Raw genomic sequence first — 25,654 nt, forward strand, 5'->3', positions numbered from 1 at the left:
GGAGACATTTACAGTGACTGCCCCACTGATTATATTTGCTTCAATAAGTAAGCGATCATTCTGTAAATGGAAAGAACTGTGTATGAGCATTAAGTCCATTTCTCATGAAGCTGCTATAGAAATGTTTTGTAATGATCTTTGAGAGTTACCGTTGAAATAATACTGTCAGATCTGGTATACTTTAATGTTTATAAATAATAATATAGTTATAGTAATGTCAATACAAATAAACACGTTTAAAGAGCTTCTTTGTCTTTTTTTTGGCTTAATTGCAGGATCTTACCCAGACAGTCCAAATGTTAACATTTGTATTACACTTTCATTGTGGCCCTATTGTTGGTTTTGTAATTATTTTGGACTTCTGACTTATATTTTCTTTTAATAATTAGTCTCAATGTACGGATGAAGAAAAACCTGAGAAGTAGGAAGTACATTAAATGACTCATAGGTGATGGTATGGATGTAATGTATATCCCTGAAGGTTTCATGCTCAGGGGAATTCAGGTTAGAAGTCAATAAACAAGAAATTTTAAATGTATCATTGCATTTATTTTTTTAATCAACGCCCTCGTCCTCCTATACATCTGTTACAGTTGTAATCTCGCCCACCGGGGAAAGTGTTCTGAATAACTGGATTACTATCCTAACAAAAAAATGACCTAAACACATTGTTTTGTTTTGTTTTGGGTTTTTTTTTGGGGGGGGGGGGTATTTTAATTTTTTAAATGTAAAACTTTTGAAAATGTAAATATATATTTCTGATGATGAGGTATTTGCCCAGTTGCACGGTATGTTTAATTAATTAATTGTACTTACATACACATGGAATGCTTCATCATAATTGAGATGAGCATTTCGCTGTGGACTATATATACGAGTTCATGGATGGAATGGATAATATTTTCAGGTTTCTTTGTCATGCTTGTTTCACTAGGTTATGCTTTTGCCTTTAGTCATAATGAAGTTGCTTCTTTCAGCTAACAAGATAACCAATATATAGCTATAAGGAGGATGTTTGAAACAACAAATGGGCCTCAGGTTTAAGTCTATTTGTATATTTACACTTTTACTTTTCAGAGTAAACTTGCTCCGTGTTGTTGTTCTCTTTAGGTCCTCTGGGAGTTTTTACGCCTCTTAATCCTTCTGGCTTGTCAGTGGGATGCTTACTAATCCATGTTGTTTTTAATGCGCTACCAGTGTGAAGATAAGGTTATCACCCACAGAGCAGGCCCTCTTTTAAAAGTAGCGTCGATGCTTTGGCAGACCTGTGCTCTTGTGCGCAGCCATGTTCATCCAGCGAGATAAACTAACTGTGTGTCCTCAGGCGCCCCATGAGACAGTGAATGACCTGGCTAATCTGGGTGGCTGCCCCCAGTGTACAGGCATTCACACACACACACACACACACACACACGCAAATGCACACACACTCACACACGCACACAAACAACACACACTCACAGCAATCATCTGACTTCAGCTCAAATGTATTATGTATTATATGATTTAATAATCTATAGTGCCTCTCTCCCTTACCCTCTGCACTCCTCGTACCACAAACATTTATTATCTCTCCTCCTCCTCGGTGCCTTGGTCCATTGTTTCTGTGCTCTCATTTTAGTCTTCAGTTAGTTTGCCAGCTCAAGCATAAACCCAATCCACCGCTCTGAGCCCCGAGCCACTGTCACAGGAACAAGGAAAGATGTTTTATGTAAACAGTAAAATAATGTCCTAGTTGCCTGTTGAGTGAAACAATTTCTCAGAAGTTCGGCCAGCCTTGAAATAAATCTGAGGTTTTTAATAATTCTGTTTATTTATTACGAGTTACATCAGATAGACCTCTGCTAAATGCACATGCTACGGCGTGTTCGGAAAGATGTAAGTCACTGACATCACTGTTCACTTTATAAACTGAATCATATGCCCACAGGACGACATGAGGAAAGTAGCTTCATAACATTATATCAGTTTAGTTCACCATTAGTGAGGGCAGAGAAACATTGCTGCTGACTGTTTTGCTGGCCTAAAAACAGGTTTCTTCTCAAAGAATACTTTGCACCTTGTGTCTGCAGCCAGTGGCGATTCTGGAGTCTGTCGGGGGCCAAGATAAAAATTTGCAGGGGCCCCCTCCAAACAGCATGCATCCTCATTACCTTACAAATGATCTGACACCAGCAATATAACACTTTTCTTTTTTTGCAGAAGTTGTGCTATTAAAGAGTCTCTTCCCCATTATAAGAGCTTGACAAGCATCATTCAGTCATTTACTATTATATGAGTGATGTCAGATTGGGTCTCCTTAGGGAGGTTTCCTACTGTAAATGCAAACTTTGCACATTTTGAGCCACTGCTGTATTTTAAAGTTTATCAGCCCTTGGAGGAACATTACTGTCAAGCAGTGCCTTTGTATGCAACCTCCTGGATATTATCCTTTCCCTGCAGTAATCCTCATTAACCTATCCTAAACCTGTATAAGTGTTCTAAAACTCAGTCCGAATTCACTTCAATTTGGGTTTGCAGAAAGATGCTAACCATGAAACTACTTTAAAACACATTGAATGATGCAATTATTGTAGTGCAACTATAATGCTTGTACAGATTTCTTTACAAGAAAAAATGAGAGGCATCTTTACATTTACTTGACATTAATGTGAATCTGTTTATATTGCTACTATAAAATCCATGTTTTCAACCAGCCAATAGTAAATACATACATACCTTTTCTTGCCCCCTGAGGAAAACAACAATGTACAGCTTAACTGTGTTTTTCTATCTTTCATTTTTATTTTGACACAATTTCTATAAGTAAACAAAGATGAGGTATAAATATGTGACCATCATATTCATCAATATGTTGTGGGGTTGATACACACACACACACACACACACACACACGCACACACACACACACACACACACACACACACACACACACACACACACATACACACTGTGAAAGGTTCCTCCATACCTTTTCACCTGCCCCCACTTTCCCTCCAGGGGCCCTTTCTGAAAAGCCACAGTTCAATATGGAGTGCAAACTTTTCAGTAGGGGGTTTCAGTAGACTGAACCCTCGTTGTCATTGAGTGGGCTTTTTTTTTTGTTTTTTTTTACGGGTTTTGTGCAGTATGGTTTGGATGCATCCCTTTCAGGAAATGAATTGCAATTTTCACACCCACAATGCTATGCGAAATTAAATGTATAACGTCACTTCACACTTTGCGACTCCAAATCAAAACAAACAAGGATGGCAAAAAAAAAAACGAGGATGGATGCGGCTGGTTTGGGGAACGCATCTTTCAAATGTTAAGGTGTTAAATTGTTTACATGCAATGTGAAGTTTTCAATTATTTACTGAGCCATCATGGATATCGCATCTGAGTTGGAGTGTCAATAACATGAGGCAGGCTAATGATGCCACTTCCGCACTGAATGAATCAGACGAAGTAGGAACAAATATCTGCCTACTGAGCTCACCTACTGAACAGTAGATCCTAAAAGTATACAGCACGGATAGAAGGGACTGTCTTCTGTCAGATTGTTTAGGCACTTTGCAATTCAGAATCACCGACTGACTGCAGCCAGCAGAGTGATTAGAATGAGTGAATCGACCTGTTTCTAATTGGACAGAGTGGAGCCTTCAGTTTGTGTTGTGTTTTTGTTTCTATCTAAAAAAACAAGTTTCATTTCTACTGTTAGTTGATATCCTGATTTAACTCCCCACTTAAAATACTATCGTGATATGTTGCTGTCTAATTATTTATTGTTGTTTAAGAGGGGATTTTGTTCTTTGGCTTCCCTTTATTCCTGAAATGGTTTGCTCCAATTAGGGTGGGGCCAAGAGAAGCATAAACGTAGACTCAGCCAGAGTCTGGGGGAAAATTGTTGTTTGTGGCAGCTTGCTGTGAGGCTGCATTTTCTTTCAGTTTATTAAGTCTAGTTGCTTTTAATTAATTTTCCCGGGACTGTTGTTTTTGATCTATAAATCCACCACTTTATTTTTGCAACAATTTCTGCCTCCTAAGCAATTCTTCTAAAAAAAACATCTTTTTACTCACCACCAGTGCTGCACAGCCACACTTTAATCCCATTTTCCATGTAGACTTACAACCAGTAATTCTAAACACACAATCACACACACACACACACACACACACACACACACACACACACACACACACACACACACACACACACACACACACACACACACACACACACTAAAAAGAGATATTTTAGTTATACGAGGATGTTAGAAGTTAATCTTAAACTCAGAAGCTGGTTCCTCTGACAAAGACCCCAGGTTGTCATGTCTCTGGAGACTCATTATGTTCATTTTCATCCAATGAGAGTCCCTGATCAATAGACCCAATTGTTTCTTTAACTCCCTCTGTGGTACCCACCTCTGGGAGATCAGGTTGGAAACCTTTACAGTTATGACACCCAGTCATTTTGAAGCAAAGGTTTGATTGCATTAAAAAGAGATGATGAGTTTAAACAGGGCCATTACATAAACATAGATCAGTAGCAGCACTTGGCATTGTAGGAGCTTTTTGGGGTTGATAGCTTCAGTCAGATGCCATTGTTTGAAGAGCTGCAACAAATAGCAAATAAAAGCACAACTGAAAAACTCATTGTGTAAATGACTCATGAATAAATTAAATGAATGTTACTGAATGTACAACTGAACGATAAATGGAACGAAATAAATTCATAGATATATGTTAACAACAAAAAATCCCCAGTCACAATCCAGTCTAACTCACACAGTTTGACTCTAACTCCTGAATGTTGACCAAGAGTGGAACTTCTTTTTAACTCTCTTTTTGTGAAGCTGCCATAACAAATCTTATCTTACAAATATTACATCTATATACCTATTTTGATGTTTTTACAAGTATCTTCATCACGAAGCCTGCAGCCTTCCTGCAGGAAAAAAGGTTGAGAACCACTGGTCTAGTAGATAAGCTGCCTGGTTGGTTGATATTTGTCACTCCTGATCAGAAGACTGTGAGGAAGGACAGTTTTCTCATGTTTTGATCTCTTTTTTTTTTCAGGTTTGTCTTCAGGACTTTTTATAATAGCTGTTTTTCTACAAGCCTGAATAAACTCTTAGTTCAACTGAGACATCTGAGTCCTGGTTGTCCGTCCTTTCTTCTCAAACTGCTTTCCTTCCACAAGTACAGGTCAATTAGGTCAGGTTCTTATTTGCATGGCCTACACTAGTGGTACTGGATGACAAATGGCCTGAAAGAGATTAACTACAAAGACCCAAAATGAACGCCTCACCCGTGCCCCACAGCTTTGCCCGTAATGACGCCTCAGTGGGTCGCTGTTATTAAGGTTCTCCAAAGGTTAACACACTGTCCGCTTTAAGCATGATGGATGAGAATCATCACTGCACTGTATGCGTGTTTCTCTTCTCTCTACAGTTCAATTATTTGGAGCTGAACAATTAATAATGACTTAAAAGGGATACCGTCGCCGTAGGAGAAGATTGAGAACGTTTAGAATGACATTGGCTGGTAGTTAGAGTAACAATTACAAATGGGTCCACTGGGACCTTCTGTGTGTAGGGCTTCTAATTGTGTCCACACACACATGCACACACATATGGATGCCAAATGGCAAATCTTATCCATCACACTTAAGGAAACAACAATAATCTGAATGACGTCACCACAAGGTATTAAAGGCCTCTTCACTCTTCAGTAACATTAAACACTGGACCTACACGTTAAAATGCACAGAGGCAGCTACCTATGACCTAACACCGAAATAAGGGTGAAACCAAGCAGCTTCTTGGCCTTGTTTGTCTCATCAGACACACAGAGACACACACTACCCTTTTATTCTGTCATTTATCACAGAGCTCTGAGAGCCGGAGATAAAGAAGACCGCTTGCACGACTGTAGCTCTTGGAGTAACTTCCTACCAGTCGTCATCCTTTTGAATATTTTGACTTTTTTTTTTTGTGGGACGGGGATTTGTCAGAGGCTTTCAATGCCTATGTGAGCGTTTAAAGTCTGATATATGATGCCCAACACAGCCATCGAAAGGAGGACTGACAGAGGATAGAGAAAGAGCAGAGAGGTACATTTCCAGAAAGAGCAGCCTGTGTGTAGGACTATCCTGTTGGGATTTTAACTGTGAAAACGATCACAGTTGATGTAAATTTTGTTTTTTCAAGGTTTTTTGGGGGGGCTTTTTATGCATTTATTTAGAGAAAGTGGATAGAGGCAGAGATCAGGGAGGGAGAGAGAGAGAGAATTGGGAATGACATGTAGGAAAGGAGCCTCAGGGCAAAATCTAACCCAGGCCACCCGCTTGGAGAACTAAAGCCTCCCAACATGGGGCGCGTGAACTCACCACTAGGCTACCCACGCCCCTTGACTACTTTTTTTTTTTTTTTTTTTTTACAATTTTCTTCCTCAACAGTGAATGCTTGAATTTCATTGAAACAGTATTTCTCTCGTTGTGATATTACTACTTTCCTTCTAGTTAAACATGGAAACATGGTTTCTTTCACAGCTGCATTCAATATTATTCCAGTCTTTCTCTCAAATCAAATTCAACCTCAACTGATACGCATAAAGAAGTAAAGCAGAAAAAGAGATACAGACAAGTTTTGTGTTATCTGCATCACTGGCGCCATCATGTGATTGAATCATGTCAGTACACTGAAAGTTTAGCAGATTAGTTCTGCATCGAGTGAATAGAAAAGTGTGCAGATTGGCCAAACAAAGTGAATCACTCCCTCAATCTGTCTCTCTCAGGTGACCGATCCTGCAAGTAAACCCCCTGAATCGCTAAATGCAAAGTGGACCCCGACCACATGCTTGGCATTGTGGGTATTGTAGGCACAGTTCTCAACCTGCAGGTGGTGATGTTTGTGTATATCTACACGCCTATCTGACAAATCTTCACACAGATGATATGTCTGGATGATATATAATGAAGCTGTTGATGGATGGGTATGATGGAATAAAATATACCTAATTAATGGATGGGAGAGAGAGTGCTTTCATTATAGGAATGTTTATGTTAAAGGGAATAAGTCAACAATATAAACAAGGGTTTCATATCAGCATCATCCCCCTTTTTTTCTCAGAAACCTCAACTCTACATAAACTCAGGCCATTGCTTTTATACCAGATTTCATTTGTGTTCTACATTTTCTAAATATCTTGTGTTTTTATGTTTTTTTCTTATGTAATGTATTTTTGTAACCACTAAATTTAACGTGAGATTTTTTATTTAATTCTCTCCAATGTTAGTTTCCTAAAAAAGTGTCATCAATGAAGCATCAGGCAGAGCAGGCATGGGCCCTTGCTTCTAAGAAACACATCTCTGGATACAGTTGAGGTTTGGGCTGTTACATTTATTGAGCAATTTGATCACGCATAGGGGTAAAGAAATTATTTCTTGAGAAACATGTACAGGTCTGCCTCCTGGCTCTATCACAGAGGACCAGAAAAAAAAGCAACGATAGGAAAAGATATGCCTTGTCAAAATCAGTGCAGCGTAAGGTAAAACTAATATTTGCTGATTTTTTCAATAATTTATTATAAAAAAATGTAACTGACAACATGCCATGGCAGGATTTAGTTTCTTAATGTTTTCCTGTTTTTTTTCCACTGGCCCAGCTGCAAGGATAGATACAAGGTCATAGTGTGTGGCTGTTAAATATATATAATTGTTCATGTGCATAGGGGTTGTTTGTAAACAATGCAGTATGTGTTTGCATTTTTAAGGTGTAGAAGTAGAATTATTTAGACTATTGATGGAAATATCAGGCAGTATTTGACAGCTAGTGATGATGTCAATCTTCTCCGAAACCGCCTTCAGGTCATCCAGGATTAGTCGGATGCTGTGGGAAGCGTTGATGATGGCGCTCTGTGAGGTGGTCAGCTGAGCTGTTGCACTGTGCACCTTTTTAACAAAAAACATAAAGTCACAGTTATTGTGCACACCAAACTACTGTTATGAAGACATTCAAACCACTTCCTATTATCTACAACAAGACACTGATTACAGATGAAATACAGACATTACATTTTTTATGTCTAGGAAAATACTGGCTCCTGTTTAGGTAGACGTTACACGTGTATTGGCACTTTACATGAACCTCTTTGTGACTGGCTTATTTTTCTCTTTCCATTCTAACTGTTTGCATATTACAGTAAATAATTAGCTTGACTTGTCATAGGCTCTGGATGCTCAAATTAATACAAGATCGCATAAAATGTCTTTCTAGTCTACGCAACATTATTCTGAATAGTTTTCTTGTAAAAAAGCATAAAATACATTTGGTGCTCAACTACTCTCAGTTGCACAAGATTCAAGTTTACTACCAAAATTAGATATTGAATAATGAGTTTCCTGAGTCAAACAGATCTGCATACCTCTCTACTAGCACTGCCATAAATCTGCCGTAGTGTCAGTCCAACATCAGAATACAGCCGGCTGTTTGATTCCTGCAGCTTCTGTTGTAAAAGGGTGTCACCTGGAAACCAAAACAGATACTGATTTACTCCAAATGTAATAACTGACACTTAACAGATTTGTCCCCCTCCGTTGTTTTATTTGCACCTCTGAGAGGACCCATTCATAAATAAATATTGACGAATTGTATCCGATCTTAATAAGGCAATGTAATATTTGAGCACTTGTTATATTCTCAGGCTTTTTTTTAACCAAAACTGTAGCTCTTCCAGAACTTTCAACCACCGCTCAAATGCATTGGTTTTATTCAGTGAAGGGTTCATGCTCCATTATTGTATGCTGTATATTCACTCATTCAGCAAGATTATCCAATTGCAATTGCTAATAAGATGCCACAGAAAACATGAATGTAGGCTACTTCAAAAGGTAGCGTATTCAGTTACACAATAAATCTTGTGAATATTTATCACCCTAATTATAAGAACCATTCCTCACCATGTGGCCTGTGTGTGGGGCTCGGTCTGTCCTCCACTATGGACTGAATGTCAGGATGGTCTCGGACTACGATAAGAGGAGGGAGGTCTCTCCTGAGTATATGAGCACTCTCCTGGCTCAGAGCAGAGACTCTGCCTGACTGCTCCCCCTCTTCCTCACTGTCTGTTTCAGATGCCTCCCCAGGAACCTGACAAAAACAAAGAGTGTTGTAGATACAAGAAAAGAGGGATGCAGGCAGGCACACATGTCTCTCGATCTAAAACACACAGTTGCATGACTGCAAGACAACCTTGGCTCCAACTGTGGCAGTCTGAGGAGCAGCCATGGAGGTGATGTAGACCTCATCATCAGAGTCCGTCTCAGAGGCCTCGCCCTGCACCACAATCTGATACCTGCTGGACATGACTGAGGGCAAAAACCACACACAACCGAATTCCATTAGCGACATAGAAACAAAGTATAATTGACTGTAACTAAGCAACGTCGACTGATACAAAGAACACATACCTAAGTGGCTAGAACAGCAAGTTAACACTACATGAAACTATTATGTTAGCTAATGGCCCAATATTTAATAATAAACAGTCGATTAAACCAAAAAAAAACTGTCAAACCTTGTCCGTGAAGTCTAAAACAAATCACATGAGCAACGAGAGGGTGGTTTCTTTTACAACGACCAATCCGATCTGCGCCATTTGGGTCACATGGTAAGTGACGTCACACACAGCTATTGGAAGATTTCCCAGCCGTACAAGAGTTCGTTTAAAATAAACCCCGGCGTACACCGACATTGTAAACATTGTAATAGGTACTTCATACACGCTTTGCAACAGTTCGTGATACGTGGGCTCTTAATCCAGCGGAATAACCTGGTATTAATATCGAGTGCTACCCAGGAAGTGGACCCGTGTTTACCTCGTCTAGCCTACTAGCTCTTATTTATCGGGTATAGTAGATTTAACTGCTTACTTGCTTGAGTTAATAAAATGCAAACCATTATACCACATATGCATTGTTTTGTCCTTGTTACCTGTTATATGTCGAGGTAGATAACCAGTTTATACGTCCATGGTAACATTGCTATCTTTGGCGCTAACTGTCTAGCTAATGCTAAGCTGCAGATTTTCTCATCTACTGTTTATTAGCCACTTTATAGATAATGGCATGCTGTTATACTCGAGCTGTATCCTGGCTTTAAAATCCCCGTTGTATTTTCTTGATACAGTAATGGCAGACGAGGCTCTGTTTGACTTGCTCCATATGGAGATGGTGTCCCATGTCTACAAAGAGCAGCAGTCCAGTAAAGGAGAGCTGGACAACAAGGTGTGTTTAAATAGCCATCACATAACCAACAAACACAGGATTTACTGGAAGACCTTAGCCTTGAGTTGCACTGTGGTTTGGAGTCTAACACTAACATCACCTCTCAGTTTAATAATGCCAGGCATGATAGCTCATCAGCACATGTTTGCAGTCAGATTGCAGCCCACCAGTACATAGCATATGGCACAAACATTTTACAGGAAACACCACACACTATAAGTCCAACACTTCAACATTCCTGTTTAAAGCCTGTTCTTCACTGAATTAACAGCCCTGGTGTCTTCTCTTCAGGACAGGGCGGCGTGTGTTTCTGTCCTTGAAAGCATGGGCTTCAGGGTGGGACAAGGACTCATTGAGAGGTAAACGAGCATATACAGCATGTGCAAAAGTTAAAAAAAAAACATACATCCTTTTTGATGTTAATTTCCGATGTGGATTGCTTTCTTTCTTTAGGTTGACTAGAGACTCCCCGAGCTTCAAGGATGAGTTGGATGTCATGAAGTTTGTCTGTAAAGACTTCTGGACGAAGGTGTTCAGGAGGCAGATTGACAACCTCAGAACAAACCATCAGGTAAATTGAGAGTGAACGGTACAACAAGAGTTTAACATCTGGCTCTGTTTCAGTATTCTTCACAACAGGAACATTGAATTATTCTGTTTTGTGACTTTGTTTGTGAAAGATTGCCATACATTTTTTTTATTGCAGATCAAAGGTGAACATAGAGTCTTGAATAAAACTCAATACAGAACATAGACTACGTTAATCCCCTTTTAATTAACTGAAACTGGGAAAACTGAAAACATTCACATTTAGTGTTGAAATTTGTTACAGTGGTTATTTATTTGCTTGTATCCTCTGCCATAGGGCACATATGTGTTGCAAGACAACAAGTTTTCCCTGCTTACTCAGCTGTCCAGTGGAAAACAGTACCTGGATCAGGCTCCTAAGGTCAGTATACTCTCTCTCTTTTTCTGACATGCACACTCAAAAGGCCCTGTCTGTGCCTGAGTTTGTCTTTTGACCTGTGTGATCTGATCACTGGTGGACAGCTCTAAATACTGTCCCCTTGTGATCAGATCACCAAGAAGGCGTAAACAGGAATAAAGACACTCCCGCAAATGGAGCCGTATAAATTCAAAAGATTGGCATTCACTGAGCATGACAGCGATCGTGATGATTTCACTATACTACGAAGTCCAGCTATATGTAAGGTTTCACTTACAGTTAAGTGACAGCTTAGGGAAGCAAATATCATCTTATTGTAATTAGGTTAACTGGTGTTTCCGTGTGGGTTTCCTTGCAGTACCTCGCTTTCTCGTGTGGGGTGGTGAGAGGAGCTCTGTCTAACCTGGGTCTTGACAGCGTGGTGACAGCTGAGGTCTCTATTATGCCCTCCTGTAAGTACAATTAGAACCCTACAATGGTGTTTTCATAGTTGTAAATAATGAGGTGACATAGCATTCTTGTGGGCTAGTCAAATAGCTAAAGTGCCGTCACTCTTATGAGCTATAAGAAATTAAAAAAAATACCTCAAATAAGCTTCAAACCCGTGTTCTCCTTCATTTTGTCTCACCAGGTAAGTTCCAGGTAGTGGTTCAGAAGTTGTGACCGGCTCCTCTCTGCTGCCATGGTGCTAAGGAACAGGGTCCTGTAGGGTTCTGTTTATCCTAAAGATAGGATAGTAATTCCTCTCCAGCCTCAGAAGGACTCAAACAACAACTGGGTCTAACAGGTTCTTCTGACAACCAGGTACACCTTTCAGGGCAAAAAGGTTTAATCCTTAAGTGCTCTGATACAGAACCGGATTGGTTTTTAATCCTTTTTCGTCTTCTTGTTTTTTAATAGAAGTTGACTCGAGTCTGAGTGAAATAATGTATGATGTTTTTGACTTTAGTTTTCACTTGATAAGTGGAGCCTGGCGCTGACTGACCCCACTTGGCCACGCTTTGAAAGATACAGTATAAACTGTGAACACAAGAATGTGAATGTATAGCAAATCACACGGTAACTTTGTGTTCTTTGTTACGTTTTGCAATATTGAGTCCTCAAATTGAGAGGACTGTGCTTACTAAAAAAAAAAAAAAAGGATATTTCAGGACTATCAACTGCCATACCTTTTTTTGTAAGCATTCTGCTAAACAATAGAGAATCTCTGAAAGTAATTACACCTGGTAAATAGAAACATTAGTCAACAATAGTGTTTCTGCAGACAAACCTGCAGGCAGTTCCTGGTGCTTTCCCCTCCTTTGTGGCTGTTTGCCTATAAGAGCTGGGTGTTCATGCATGCTGTTGGTCCTTTACATTTCAGTTTATTTACAGGCAGAATGAGTCAACAGTTTATGAATTTAGAGTGACTTCTACTTTGTAAATCTGCTACCTCTATTGTATTACATTCTAGAGCTGACTATTGAAACTTGGTTTATAGGCTATCATTTAATGTAACGACACTGCGTGTTCTTTGTACACCAGTGAAATTTAAAATATATAGTTAAGAATTGTTCCTAAGTTACAGCAAGCTGCACATGTTGTAAGACTGAAATCCTCCTTCATGGATGTATTGTTACATTTGTTTATCAAATATGAGTCCATCTATGTGACCATACATTTCACTTCATTTTATATATGTATTTATCCAAACTAAACAATTTTCTTAAAACTGAATAATAATGTCTTGGAAAAAAAAAAACTAGTCTCCAAAAATCCACCTCTTGGGTTGATACTGTTTTCTCTTTGTGCCACTAGAGGGAGACATAAAGCTGTCATTATTTCCATGGGTTGTTGCTCTAACAGTTCACAGGTCAAGTCTTGTGTCTCGTAATCTGTACATCAGACTCATCCTATAGTTGAGCCAAAATGACTGAACGTTGCCATAAGAAACACTCTTCGTGTTTTTATGGTGATTTTGCAACAAAAAAAGTCTTAACTAAGGAGTTTTTTCAAAATATATTATTTTGTCACCTTACATTATTTATCTATCTATTATAGCGCAACATGTTTACAAAACCCTTTTTATATTCTGTTGTAGAAATAATCATGAATCAATTTTCCCATAAATCAAATGAAGGAATTATCATTATATTGTATTTTAGGAATAAGGCATAAATCCACGACTCAATCACACTTTTCCATTGTGTTATAAAGACATTATACAACATTGAAGTGATTTAAGAGAAACGTTTTCCTTTCTCTCTGTAACTTTTTTTTCTTTCTCCTTGACTGTGTAACTGTAGGTCCCTTTCCCATCATCCCTGCTTAAGTTATTAATATTTCTTTCATGTTTTTGATCCATATCATGAGTTCGGTATTAAGAGGTTACTATTGTATGCGAGTGGATTGCACTTCCTGTATATTCAGTATCCAACTTCTACTCAAGCAGGCTAATCTAAAACATCGGTTTTCAAGAAATCCATCGTCATTGTAAGTCTGAATTTCCAAAAAGCTTATCCAGGTCCTATTTGTCATCAGATCTGGTGAAATATTTAAATCCTCTGGATTTTCTTTATATTTACATTTTGACATGGCACCACCTGGACGTTACTGCAGCAGGTGCATTATGGAGCTCACACTGCCTTTTATTTGTCCTCCCTGTAATAAAGTCCCCTGTCTTTATTCCAGCATCCCTTTGGTATGAGTGTCATAGTTTACAGAATAAAGGTTGGTTTTGTGATTTGATCGATTTAGTGTGCTTTAAATGTGTTTCTCTCTCAGGCTCAGGTTTCAAAAACATGTAGATGCTTCATTTCACATTTACTAATTACTGTCAACATAGAGGTTTTCTTTTGAACATGCATAAGAAACCAAGGCCTTGGTCGTTCATTTAATATTTGACTCAATAGTTGTTGTCATGGATGACAACATTAAAGGCTTTATATGCGATTTTTTGATCCAGCAGATGTCGCCCTTGAGCACCAGCATGAAACCAAAACAACTTGCGGTGCATTGTTGTGTTAGCATGCTAATGCTAGCGATCTTTATTATGCTCGTATCTTCACACTGCATGTAAATTTACCCGAAATGACCGTGATCTAGAAACACAGTTAAGCAGTGAGTACAGTATGTTATTCTTCTTTTCTCTAGTCCCTCAATTAAACAACTTTTATACTCGAGGGGAGGAGTCAGCCGGCCGTCCTGACGATGTAAACAAACTGAAGATAGGACTCAGAAAACTCGAAAAGCATCACAGACAGTGGGACTCGGGTGTTACACCCATTGTAGACAGTTATGACTCAGAGTTATTTTCATACTTGATTTCTATTATATTTAAGTATGAAAAATTGCATATGAAGCCTTTAAAACAGAATTGTATAACAGGGAAGTTAAAGGCTTTATATGCGATTTTTTTTAACATCCAGTAGATGTCGCCCTTGAGCACCAGCATGAAACCAAAACAACTTGCGGTGCATTGTTGTGTTACCATGCTAATGCATAGCTTCCAAGCAATATGGCGGACGTTAAGTTTCGATTCTGGGAGTGAGTTCCCACCCACTGATCTGTGATTGGTCTGTAGCTTCAGTGGTCGAAAATATGAGGAACTAGCGTTGTAGTTTCACACCGCTTACCGCAACAGCTTCGAATGACGCAATATGACGATATTTGCGTCACTGGAAGCTCCTTTTCAGACTTAGAAATACAGAACTTTCCAGTCTCAGGGTGAAATGAGGGCTGGATACATGACCATTCAAAAATACTACCAGTTTACTACTGATACAATGCTTAATGTAAATGGGTGAAGTATCCCTTTAATAGTGTAGGGCCAAATGAAGCAGAAGTAGCAAAGTAATGTTGACAATGTTTAATACACAATTATGGACAATTAATTTAAGACTATTGGGGAGTAAATCTAGTAATATCTTTTCAATCTAAAACACTGCAGATAAAAGATTTCCATAAAAGCATAACCAAATCCAGGCTAAACAGCAGGCAATGCTTTGTATTTAAAAGTGTCCCTCCATAATTTGTTTGTAGTACAGCAAAAAAAAAAGCTTTAGCAGGATATCTGTATATTACATATGCCTTGACAAGCTTAGTTTTTTTTAAATATGTGAAAAAAATACATTATAATTGAAAAAAAAATTGTCACATTTGTGTAGATCTCTTTTTCGAAGCACAATTAAACAATCGTCGAAAAACAATCGCCAAACTTACTGAAGTAGGTTCACAAACACCACCATGAAGACAAAATACTTTCATAAACTAGTGAGAGGAAAGAAGACTGCGTCTTGAAAAGGTAATTTTTTGGTTGGTTAGGCCGTTTCTTCACATCAAGATTTTCCTCTTCATGATGAGTTTTAATTGGTCTTTGAATGCTCTCGAGGGAACATTTAAAGGGTTGTTTTTTTGTTTGTTTTTTTAAGTAGAGGAAAACAGCCCGGATGATGTCATCAGTGAGAGTTTAGGATTAAATGTCTTTGGAGCTTGACCCATGCTATGGAATAAAAAATCAGACATCATTGCCTTTTTCTGTATTTCTTTTCATCTTCAATACTTTTTCTGCAAGTCTTTCAACTTCATTGAAGTGCATTACTTGTTTGCTGGAGTGCCCTTTCAATGAGAGCCTTACTGTTTTTGAGTAATGTCCTTGCTGCAATATGGAGGCCCTCAAGACAAGAGTTCTTAAAAGACTTCTGAAGAAACACTCGAAGCCTGCTGATCTGCATAGTGCGTCATAGGTGACAGAAAGGTGTTTATTTTTTTTACTTGCTATTAAACCAATAATGCTGCGAAGGAAAAAAATAGCCAGGGAAGTTCAGCTAGGTGCCTGCATACATGTGCAGCACCTGACTGTGGCTCACTGTTTTGCCCATTTGTTGCAACCCATTAAACACTTTGCCCAAATCCTTTCTGGGAAAAAGAAAAACAAGCAGAAGGAGGGATTAGAGAGAAAGCCTGGGAGGGGGCAGAATTGTAATGGGTGGGTGAAGGAGAAGAGAACGGGCTGGAGGAAAATTGGAAGGAGAGAATGAAGAGCCCCTACAGGAGACTGGATGGAAATGAGAGATGTATTAAAGGACAGGAGAGGGGGAGGGGGGCAGAGAGGTAGTGTCCGGTGGTGAAGAAGTTGCGATAGTGAGGGGAGGTGTGGGTGGGAGAACTTTTTTGTACCTGAATGGCTCACAAACATTAGGGAGTTCAGGGAAGGGGTCCAGGAGCAGAGGGATTGAGTAATGAAGGCGGATAGTTCAGCAGCAGATGTTTTGTGCTGCTCTGCACGGCTTCGCTCCCCTTCCTCCTGCTCTCCTCATGCATCACAATATCACCCATACACTCACAAAGGGGAACAGTGAATAGAGGGTTGGGAGGGAGGAGGGCCGTTCAGGGGGCTAGAAGAAAAAGGGGAAGGGGTTGGGTTGTGTGTAAGTAAAACGTGCATTCATCCTCTCAAATTGATGACTTACTAAATTCAGTAACACTGTCCACATAGACTGGCTGAAGTCCTTTGTAGTGTGAGAAGAAGGTGACAGTGACTATTGTTCGGGGTCAGGTTTTTCTCCGTGCAGTTAACTCAATTTACTAATCACTTACATTTTGAAATCACCAAGTGCAATTAAAATTCATTTTTTAATTATGTTGTAGGCTACACATCAATTTAAAATCATACACAAAAATAATGTATGACTTCTCGAATTAATTATTGCTACAACTTTTGAATATCCAATCTTCAAACAGAGCTGAAGTGTAACTTAAAGTAGGTCTACTCCCAAAACAATAGCCTGCTAGGATACTATGTTGATGCTAACAGAAGGATGCTTTCAATGAAGTCTGCTTAGAAATGTATCCTATCAAAATATTTCTATTCCTGGGATTAGCTAGAAGCTAGGTTAGCTAACAGATGTTTATCATTTAGCTGATTTTGACAGAACTTTGTCTGTTGTAGAAAAGCTAGCTAATTGCTAAGAAGTTGTTTACCTTCTTGCTTGTGCTTGCATGTCAAGAAATTGGTTTAGTTGACTTAATCAAGGATGCTGTCTATGGAAAGTAGCTTATGATTCATATTTAACTATGATTACTCTTGTAAGTTAAGTAGTAGTGTGCTACAAATTAGCTAGCAGTAGCGTGGTAATCATTTAGCTGATTAAGCTAGCATCAAATTGTGTACTTAGTGGAGCTACAGTTGCTGCTAGCTGGCTACTAATTGCTAACTAGTTTTATTCAGTTACATCTGCTGTGTTAGGGAATTATTAACTATTTAAATCTTTGATCAAGTTTTTATGTTTAACCCTTTATTGGCATCTTGTTTTGTCTTAGTTTACTTGTTTTATTCAAAAGTGATTTCTTAGCGTGCATTAGCCTACTAAATTAAAAAAGTCTCCTGCCTAAAAATGCTGGCTTGATATTTTAAGAACATCAAATGTTTCCATGACAAACCTGCTGTATTTAACAGCCTGTATGATCTCACATGATGACGCCCACTTGCTTTCATTCTCTCAGATTGTCCCATTGCTTCTTTATCTCACCTTTTTTTCTTCTTCTCAGAGCTTCTTTTCTGCTCTAACAACTTTGCCTTTTTTATTCCTCCCTGCCCACTCATTCAGCTTCCTCCACTCATGCATAGTAAAAGTGTGATTCTCTGTCTCTCTCTCTCACACACACGCACACAACCTGTGTCAGTCAGGGCCATATGTTGACCCATGGTGGACCTGAATACAGCCATCTGCCTGCCTTTCCTACGTCCCACAGGGCAAGAGTGTGGGAGAATGTCTATCAGACACAAAACAGCACCCACACACACACAAACCATGCGAGCACACACATGCCTTCAAACCCTTTGCGGCCACTAATCACTCCAAGGCAGCCCATCTCATGTTAATCCTGACAAGATAATGGCTCTTGTGCTTGTGTGTGTATGAAAGAGAGATTCCTCAGGGGTCAACCATGAGGCTGCATTTTAAGCTCCTTTTTTCCTCTTCTTGCTCTAATAATTACTTTTTAAATATGTTATTGAAGAAAATAAAGTGTCATTGTAGTTTCAGCCAATCACTTTTAAATACCCAATAGTTCTCTACGTTTGACATGTACAAGTATAAAAACCAGAATGTGGCTCTGTACAGTTGGATTCAATGAGCACACATTAACATGCATTACTCACCAGATACATACAAGACTGCTATTCAGTACTACCCACATGGTAGAAAGTGGAGAAGTAGGGGGAGATGCAATTAAAGGAAAGGAAAGGGGAACAAAGTGAGAAAGAAGGATGTAATGAGTGAAGGCAGTGAAGGAGAAGGGAAATGGGTGGGAGCAGAGGATTGGTCAGATTAAACCCTAAACAAAAGACTTCTTATCTCCACATGAAATCTGAATTGCATGACTACACACTCACTCACACACAGACCAGTGTCTTGCTCTTTTACACCAGACTTGTTGTGGCAGAAACCACTAATCAGTCTATACTTATGTCCGTTTTTGCATACATAAAATGTCAATGAAAACATTAATCATACCAGCACAGTTTTGTTGTATGTACCTCTTAGCCTACATTACTTGAGTTAGAAAGTGTGGTTTGATAATATGCTATTTGCCTTTACTCAATCATTTATAGACTTTCCTACTCCCTTCATTCTGTGATATCTGTGAAATAAAACTTCTGACTGCCCACATGTCCAATTAGGGAAGAAAAGAAAACAAGAATTGTTCTCCGTTATGAATCATTCAGCACATCTGGGTTTATAAGCACATTCTTTAAGCGGAGAATGCACCACAGAGGTATGATTCATTTCCTGGGTTGTTGTGCAATTTCATCTGGAAATATGAAGAACCTTTTTGTATTTCAGTCTCGTATTACTTAGAAATGCACGTTTCTTGCCCTGGACTGTGTTTAGAATGATATAAAGGTAAAAAGCTTTGGCAAATGTCATTTGTTGTTGTTTTTTGGCACAACATATTAGCTATGTTTCATTATTTATTCAGTGTAGTTGTCCAGTTACTGCCATACTTGTGATTTCTTTGTATTAATTTTCAGATATAAACAAAAGTTAAATGCCATTTGTATCTTTTGTATTTAAAAAACAATGTCAGGACATTTTGGAGGTTTACATAAGACAAGAGTTACTCTCCTAGACAACGTGCTTCTGTGCTGCAGGATAAAAAAAAAAAAGATATTCAGTCTTATGATCATTCCGTCTACTCCCCCTAGTCTGAAAGAAACTTCAGAGTGAGCTGAAATAATAGTTATACTTGCCTACTGGTTTAAATACAGTACATGATAATGTGATCTACAGTGAAAGCCATAAATGACTTTCCTTTGTTTCTGCTTCCTTCCTGCACCTTGCATTCAAACATTGTTGCATATATATGACAGCCAACACAATATATACAAACTAGGAAGATAAACTCGAGGAAACATGCACGAGTCTCGTAACTTCCAAGCTGTTGCAAAATTTCCGAGCAAACACCGTCATGTAGATCTCACCTGAAACCACTAGAAAGTGATTAACCACGACAAACAAGAAAAGTGGGTAAAAAAAACAACTTTATTTCCAGTACAAAAAAGCAAAAAAGAAGTAAATATATTAAACTTGATACAAGCATTTACAACTCAAAGTCCTCTATAAATACGTTAAAATAAATTAAAGAAAAATTAATTTACTAAAGATCATCACCTTTACCACTAAACAGGCCTCAAACATGTTGAAGAAAAGGCAATTTTAAATAGACCAATAACAGCGCAGTGTCTGTTTTTCTAACCAACTACATCAAAAAACACACAAAACACAGCTAAGTAAAATTTCTATAACACTAAGCATACTTGCACTAACCCTCCAGAATGCTGGACCTAGCTCAGTTAAGGCAACAGACCTGGGTGCTGTGTCCAGGACGCTACACATTCATGACAGTACAAAGCCGTAACAGGAAGAAGTAATACTGAATGAGGAGGAGAGATAGTGGGGTCACAAAAAACAGAAATGTTAATCAAAAAAAATGGAACACCTGTGCTACCTGCATTTAGAGGAAAAATAACCCCACTTCTATGAACATTTGTTGTTGTTGTTTTTTTTTTGTTTTTTTTTTAAATAATCTTAAATTGACATTAGCGCCACAATCCAAATATTTCCTGAAATGCCAAGTGCCTCTGGCTAAGTTCAGGGGATATCAGTGTAACAGAATACATTGCATGTCATTTGAGGTGGTATCTTTGACTTTCAATATTGATGGATGTTTTGTTTTTTTTATACAATGGCTGCTGTTTTTGCTGCCTGGCACATTTTATATTTTAAAGCTCATACATTTTCAGATGGCAAAAGTCGCACAGTTAAAATCACTTCATCAACATTGGCTTATGCCTGGTTTTGTTCCTCCTCTTGCAGGGCAGGCTAGATTTGGTCATTTGGCACTTGGTCATATTCAATAATGCACCAGAGATCGAAAAAGAATGGCAACTGTAGTAATCTGAACAACAGAGAGACCTGAACTCACAATAACTACACACGGAGAAAAAAAAAAGAAGACTCGTACCCCTCCTCACATCTCTCCTAACAAACCACCAAATATTGTTTCAACGCTGTAACATGACCTGTTAAATAACGCTACAGGCACTTCAGTTGTTTAAAAACTTAACATTCAGGTTGGAAGCCAGTGATCTAAACAGAACCTCTGACTGTACAGTTACGAGGGAAAAAAACAAAAAGAAAAACAATCTCACCAGCTTATAAACAATACTGTGTAAACAGTCAATGAAAAAAACATAGGTCACATTGTGTGTTTGTACCGCCATAATCAAAGCTCTTAAGCTACAAACATATCTTTGGCTTTGTCACATTCTTAAGATCACACAGAAGGTCTGGAGAAGAAGAAAAAAAAAAAAAAAAAAAAAAAAGTGTGACGACAGGCAATCACACTGTGATTACAATACTTTTGTTGCAATTTGCTGCCTCAGCATACTAATTTAATGAAGCTTTTGAACGCTTCCTGCACTGATATGTTTTGGTGGCTACACACATTTAAGTTTCGGCATCACAGATTCCCTTACGCGGTGATGTTTCAACCATAGAAATCTGATAGGTGAATCTAAATGAGCGTTCTGAGTCAGTCAGTAAGTCTCCGTTAACTTTGACCCCACACAGGTGAATGTCTGTAGGTTATTTCAGTGATGGCATGTGTGAGATATGTTAGCATATTATGGGTACAGTGTTTGTTAGCATTGTGTGTGTGCTTGATATGGATATATAAGGGTATGTGTTTTCTGCATATATTGTGTAAGCAAGGGCCTGGATTATGTATCTCTATGTAAAAAAAATGTATATACTTAGTCTAAAGGCTGAACCTAGTAGGATCCTCAGGCACAGAAAGCTGACTGAATACCGCCAGACGTTTGCCGTTAGCATCGTTAATGCCACTGCAGGACTCAGAGCCACTGAGCGAGCTAGCTGAGCTGCTTCCATCCTGGTCCTGGTCTGATAGAGAGGTGTAAGATAGGGATCGGGTGCCAAGAGGCCCTGGAAAGGCGCCGATAGAACCGGGACTCTGCCTCAGGGTAGGTGAGGTGGTCGGGGAAAGCCCGCATGGAGAACAGCCAGAGTCAGGGGAAGGTAGGAATAGAGAGCAGGGATCTGCTGCCATGGCCATGCCTACTGAGGGCTGGTATTGGGGGGCAGAGGAGGCCTGAAAGGCAGAGTCCATCTTTAGGAAGGCATGAGAGAAGAGGTCAGTGACGTCAGCGCAAGAAGGGGGAGAGGCTGATGGAGCACGCGTGAAAGATGCAGTGGCAGGAGAAGGCTGAGCAGTAAGGGCGGCAAGGTGAGGAGTAGAAGGAAACCCAGCAAAGCTGAAACTCTGTCTGACCAGAGGTGGTCTGTTCGGGCGGGAGGAGGAGGAAGGCTGCTGTGAGGGAATGCTCGATGAGGAGGAAGAAGAGGACGAGGAGGAACGAGAATAGGAGTGTTTCCTTTCTTCCTCATTGTTGTGGACAAAGTGGCAGCGCATCCCATAGGGGCAGAAGCCGATGGTGTGAAATGTACGACATGGCTCAGTTTTGTATTTGGGGTGCCTGCTAAGATCCCGCAGCTCATCTAGCCCATGGGCAAACTGGCATTTTCCACCATACTTGCACAAGCCGCTCTCAGTGAAAGATCGACACAGTTCAGTCTTATAGCGGGAGGAGGAGTTACTGTTCATGGCGGTAGGGCTGAGGTCACTTTGGGAATGATTCATATCAGACCCAGGCCAGCCTTGACTTGCTGTTGCGGGACTGCTGGTTTCCACCATGCTGATGGAGCGCTGGGCAAAGAAGCCCGACTTTCCCAATTGGCTGGAATTATCGAGCTGGGAGGGCAGACAGCTTTTTGACTGCTGTCCCCACAGGTTGGAGGTCAGAAGTGCTCTGTCCGCAAGATCAGTGGAAAGGCAGGAGAGGGACGAGAGAGAAAGCGATGTGTTGCTGCCTGGCTGGCCGTTGTAATCTGGTGTTCTCATGGCGAGACTGAGCGATGGTAGAGGTCCACTCTGCTCCCTGATGTCAAGATTCAACAAGTGCTGCAAGAGAAACGAAAGCAAAATACATTAGCCAATACATTTTACAATAAATATCTAAATGAAAACACATACAAGATCCAGACATAGAATCCACTTCAATTTAATATTCAAAGCAGACTAGTAATGTTACTTTGAACTGTAACCGCAATGTATTTGTACAGTAGAAACCAGATGTGTTTATCTTCATGAGTCACGACCAACGATTGGGCTGCAATGATTTGACATAACAATATGCTAAATAAACACATTGCTGCTATTTGATGATTTGCAATTTTAGCAGTGGGACACAACTGTGGTGCTATTCAAACGTGCAAGCCCCTAGGATTTTGTAGTCAGTCGACTGCTGTATTATTATTATTTTTTTTTTAAACCTGCAAAAAAATCTATCATAGTATTTAAAATTGCAATGTAAAAATTTAGAAAACAGCCTTACATTTGTCACTAAGTACATTTATGTACCTCCCACTATGAAAAGGGCAAATACAAGCGACAGTACGGTGCTGTACAGTAACATTAACATCAAAAAACAGGTCACAACACTTGCTTTAGTTACTACCATACAGTTCATTTAAAAACTTCTCCATGCTATCCACCTTGCATGCAAACTTCATTTCTTTCTTTCTACTGTTTGGAGTCTGAAAAGTTTACTACTTAATGGTTGTTTACGGTGTTTTGATTCAATTTGTTTGGCCTATATAATAATAATAATAATAAGCCGCAGATATATCAGCTGTAACTCGTCATTGACCCCGTGGTTGTGAACACTAACTTAACCACTAACACAGCGAACTGAGACAGCCTAATCACATAGTTTATAACTCAGCATGTAGAAAGTATAAAAGGGGTCATTTAACGATGTATGCAAACAGAAACCCCCAAACAAAGGTTATACTTTGTAAAAAGAAAAGTTACCGTCAGACGTACTTTACATTCAATAAAACCACACAGGTCGCTGCAAGACAGGTTAGCTCTCACTTTACGTTTAAAATTGAACAATAGTTTCCTCTACACAACACTTTAAAGGACGAATAATAGGAGCCAGCAGCGTAGGGTTAGCATTGCTGCTAGCAAGTGAGCTAACTTTTGCTCCACTCCTCGCTGAACTTTTTTTCCCTGCGAGTTTTCCATTACCTTGCACATCATCTCTTCCAGGTCACAAAACTGGCTGAGGGGGTAAGAAGGCATTTCGCTGAGTTATCCAAAAAAAAAAGCTTCGTCCGATCTCGTCTGCCCCCGCAGTGATAGACGTGGGGCAACAAGCTGGCATGAGTTGGTCCGAAGTTTCTAGTTGTCTGTGTGGTGTTAAACAAGCCCAAGACCCCAGACCACGTGTGGATTTAAAACGTAACAGTGCTGCTGCTGGCCACTCCCACGCCTCTGTGAGTCAGCCGAAAGTTGTTTTCAAATTTCACTAGATCCTGGAAGAGTGACTTAAGGGCTCGCTGCTCGATGAAAAGTAGTAATATTAAAAGGATAGCTTATTTAAGTCCATATAGCCTGCATAAAGACACGCTTGTTTTTACTGAAGGAATCATGCTGATACCCGGATATAAAGTTAGCTTCAGGAAGCAACAAACTTTTCGCAAAAGGTTTTTTTTTTTTTTTTCATTTTGGCTAATACACGGACCTAATTCGTTTTTTAAGACATACATATTGAAATATACTAAAGGAATTATATGTAGGTAGATAATTTTTTTTATTTTACCACACTGTTTTTATATGTTTTCAGCAGCTACATGGGATAAAATATATGCACGTTAATGGCTTTCAGTCCTATTTTTTTAATTTATTTTTTATTTTACCAGGCAGAATTGCTTGAGATCAAATGACCTCTTTTTCGAGCAAAGGCCTGGCCAAAATGGCAGCAGCAAAAAAAATAAGTATAAGACAAACCCAAAAAGAAAGCACAGACATGAGAAAAAGAGACGAATACAGTCCAGAAAGTGAAGAAGAAGAAGAAGGAGGAGGAGGAGGACAAGATCATGTTAAACAAAAACAATAGTCCATGGGCTAGTACAGGCCAACAGGGTATAATATGACCCTTTTCAACTAAATCCTATTCTATCCTATTGTATATAGACAAATAATTAGGCCTGCAGAACAGCATTTTTTTGTCAGCAGCCATAGTTTGTCATCCAAGTGTCTTCATTGTTTTAGCTAACCATGCTTCCTCCACATTGCTCTCAGCAATGTGCACAAAAACAAATGCACGCCTGACAACCATATCACCAAAAGTATTTTCATATTTTTTAAAAGTAGCCTACAGTATTTTGCTTAAATAATATAATCGTGGATATCAAATGTAATAGTGATATGAATATTATTTTCAGCCACAATCTTGCAGTGTAATAATGTCTGCTTGTGGAAGGGTTAGGGTTAGATAAATAAAACTCCTTCATGGGCTAGATATTCTTGTATACAATTAGCTAAACCAGATCATAAAGTCTTACGGTTTTTTGCCGTAAAAAAGGGAAAGTTGAGGGGGAAAAAGGCAAGCCAACAGAAGGTAGACAAACACCCACAAAAAGGCAATCACAAGTACAAGAAAAGGAAGAGGGGCGAAAAACAGGATGAGTGAACACATGGGGAGGGAAGACAGTATGGAGACAGCCCAGCCCTCTGAGACAGACAAGGAGGAGTGAAGTGTTTTATTTCAAAGGTAAATGTAGATGTGTGAAAGCCATGAGGATAACTGCAGCCTCTCTTACACAGAGGGTTAACTTTATCTTTGTGAAGACCTAAACTAAATTATCTTTTACTACAACTCATCAAAACCCAAGTTATAACCCATAACTCTAGAATGGAAGTACATGTAAAAAGTAGGCACTGACAAAAAAAAGGCCCTGATTTACCTGGTACAAAACAGCTTTGTCCTCACAGAGATAGAACTTTAAGATCACACACACCCACACTATAGTCTG

General features: G+C 39.2%; 3 protein-coding genes across 5 annotated transcripts; 1 reads left to right on the forward strand and 2 right to left on the reverse strand.

The window, feature by feature from the left end:
- Positions 1-7,361: 7,361 nt before the first annotated feature.
- bloc1s3 (biogenesis of lysosomal organelles complex-1, subunit 3) lies at positions 7,362-9,634 on the reverse strand. Of its 2 annotated transcripts, none has more exons than XM_061046420.1 (5): positions 9,556-9,634; positions 9,231-9,346; positions 8,942-9,128; positions 8,407-8,507; positions 7,362-7,933 (listed from the first exon to the last, which is right to left on the reverse strand). In XM_061046420.1, exons 2-5 carry the CDS (start codon positions 9,342-9,344, stop codon positions 7,751-7,753), a joined length of 585 nt encoding a protein of 194 aa, XP_060902403.1. In that variant the 5' UTR covers positions 9,345-9,346; positions 9,556-9,634; the 3' UTR covers positions 7,362-7,750. The 2 variants fall into 2 exon arrangements, with proteins under 2 accessions (XP_060902403.1, XP_060902404.1); XM_061046421.1 differs by having other exon boundaries at positions 9,445-9,574.
- Positions 9,635-9,747: 113 nt separating this feature from the next.
- trappc6bl (trafficking protein particle complex subunit 6B, like) lies at positions 9,748-13,937 on the forward strand. The gene is made up of 7 exons (XM_061046422.1): positions 9,748-9,887; positions 10,167-10,264; positions 10,556-10,623; positions 10,718-10,835; positions 11,130-11,213; positions 11,569-11,662; positions 11,842-13,937. Exons 2-7 carry the CDS (start codon positions 10,169-10,171, stop codon positions 11,871-11,873), a joined length of 492 nt encoding a protein of 163 aa, XP_060902405.1. The 5' UTR covers positions 9,748-9,887; positions 10,167-10,168; the 3' UTR covers positions 11,874-13,937.
- A 5,779-nt stretch (positions 13,938-19,716) lies between these two features.
- On the reverse strand, positions 19,717-24,055 carry zgc:114130 (uncharacterized protein LOC570332 homolog). 2 transcript variants are annotated; one of them, XM_061046423.1, is made up of 2 exons: positions 23,865-24,055; positions 19,717-22,733 (listed from the first exon to the last, which is right to left on the reverse strand). In XM_061046423.1, the coding sequence occupies exons 1-2, from the start codon at positions 23,916-23,918 to the stop codon at positions 21,513-21,515; spliced, it is 1,275 nt and encodes a 424-aa protein (XP_060902406.1). In that variant the 5' UTR covers positions 23,919-24,055; the 3' UTR covers positions 19,717-21,512. The 2 variants fall into 2 exon arrangements, with proteins under 2 accessions (XP_060902406.1, XP_060902407.1); XM_061046424.1 differs by lacking the exon at positions 23,865-24,055 and adding an exon at positions 23,658-23,799.
- Positions 24,056-25,654: the final 1,599 nt, after the last annotated feature.

This window comes from Labrus mixtus, chromosome 9 (assembly GCF_963584025.1).
Source record: "Labrus mixtus chromosome 9, fLabMix1.1, whole genome shotgun sequence".
NCBI lineage: Eukaryota > Metazoa > Chordata > Actinopteri > Labriformes > Labridae > Labrus > Labrus mixtus.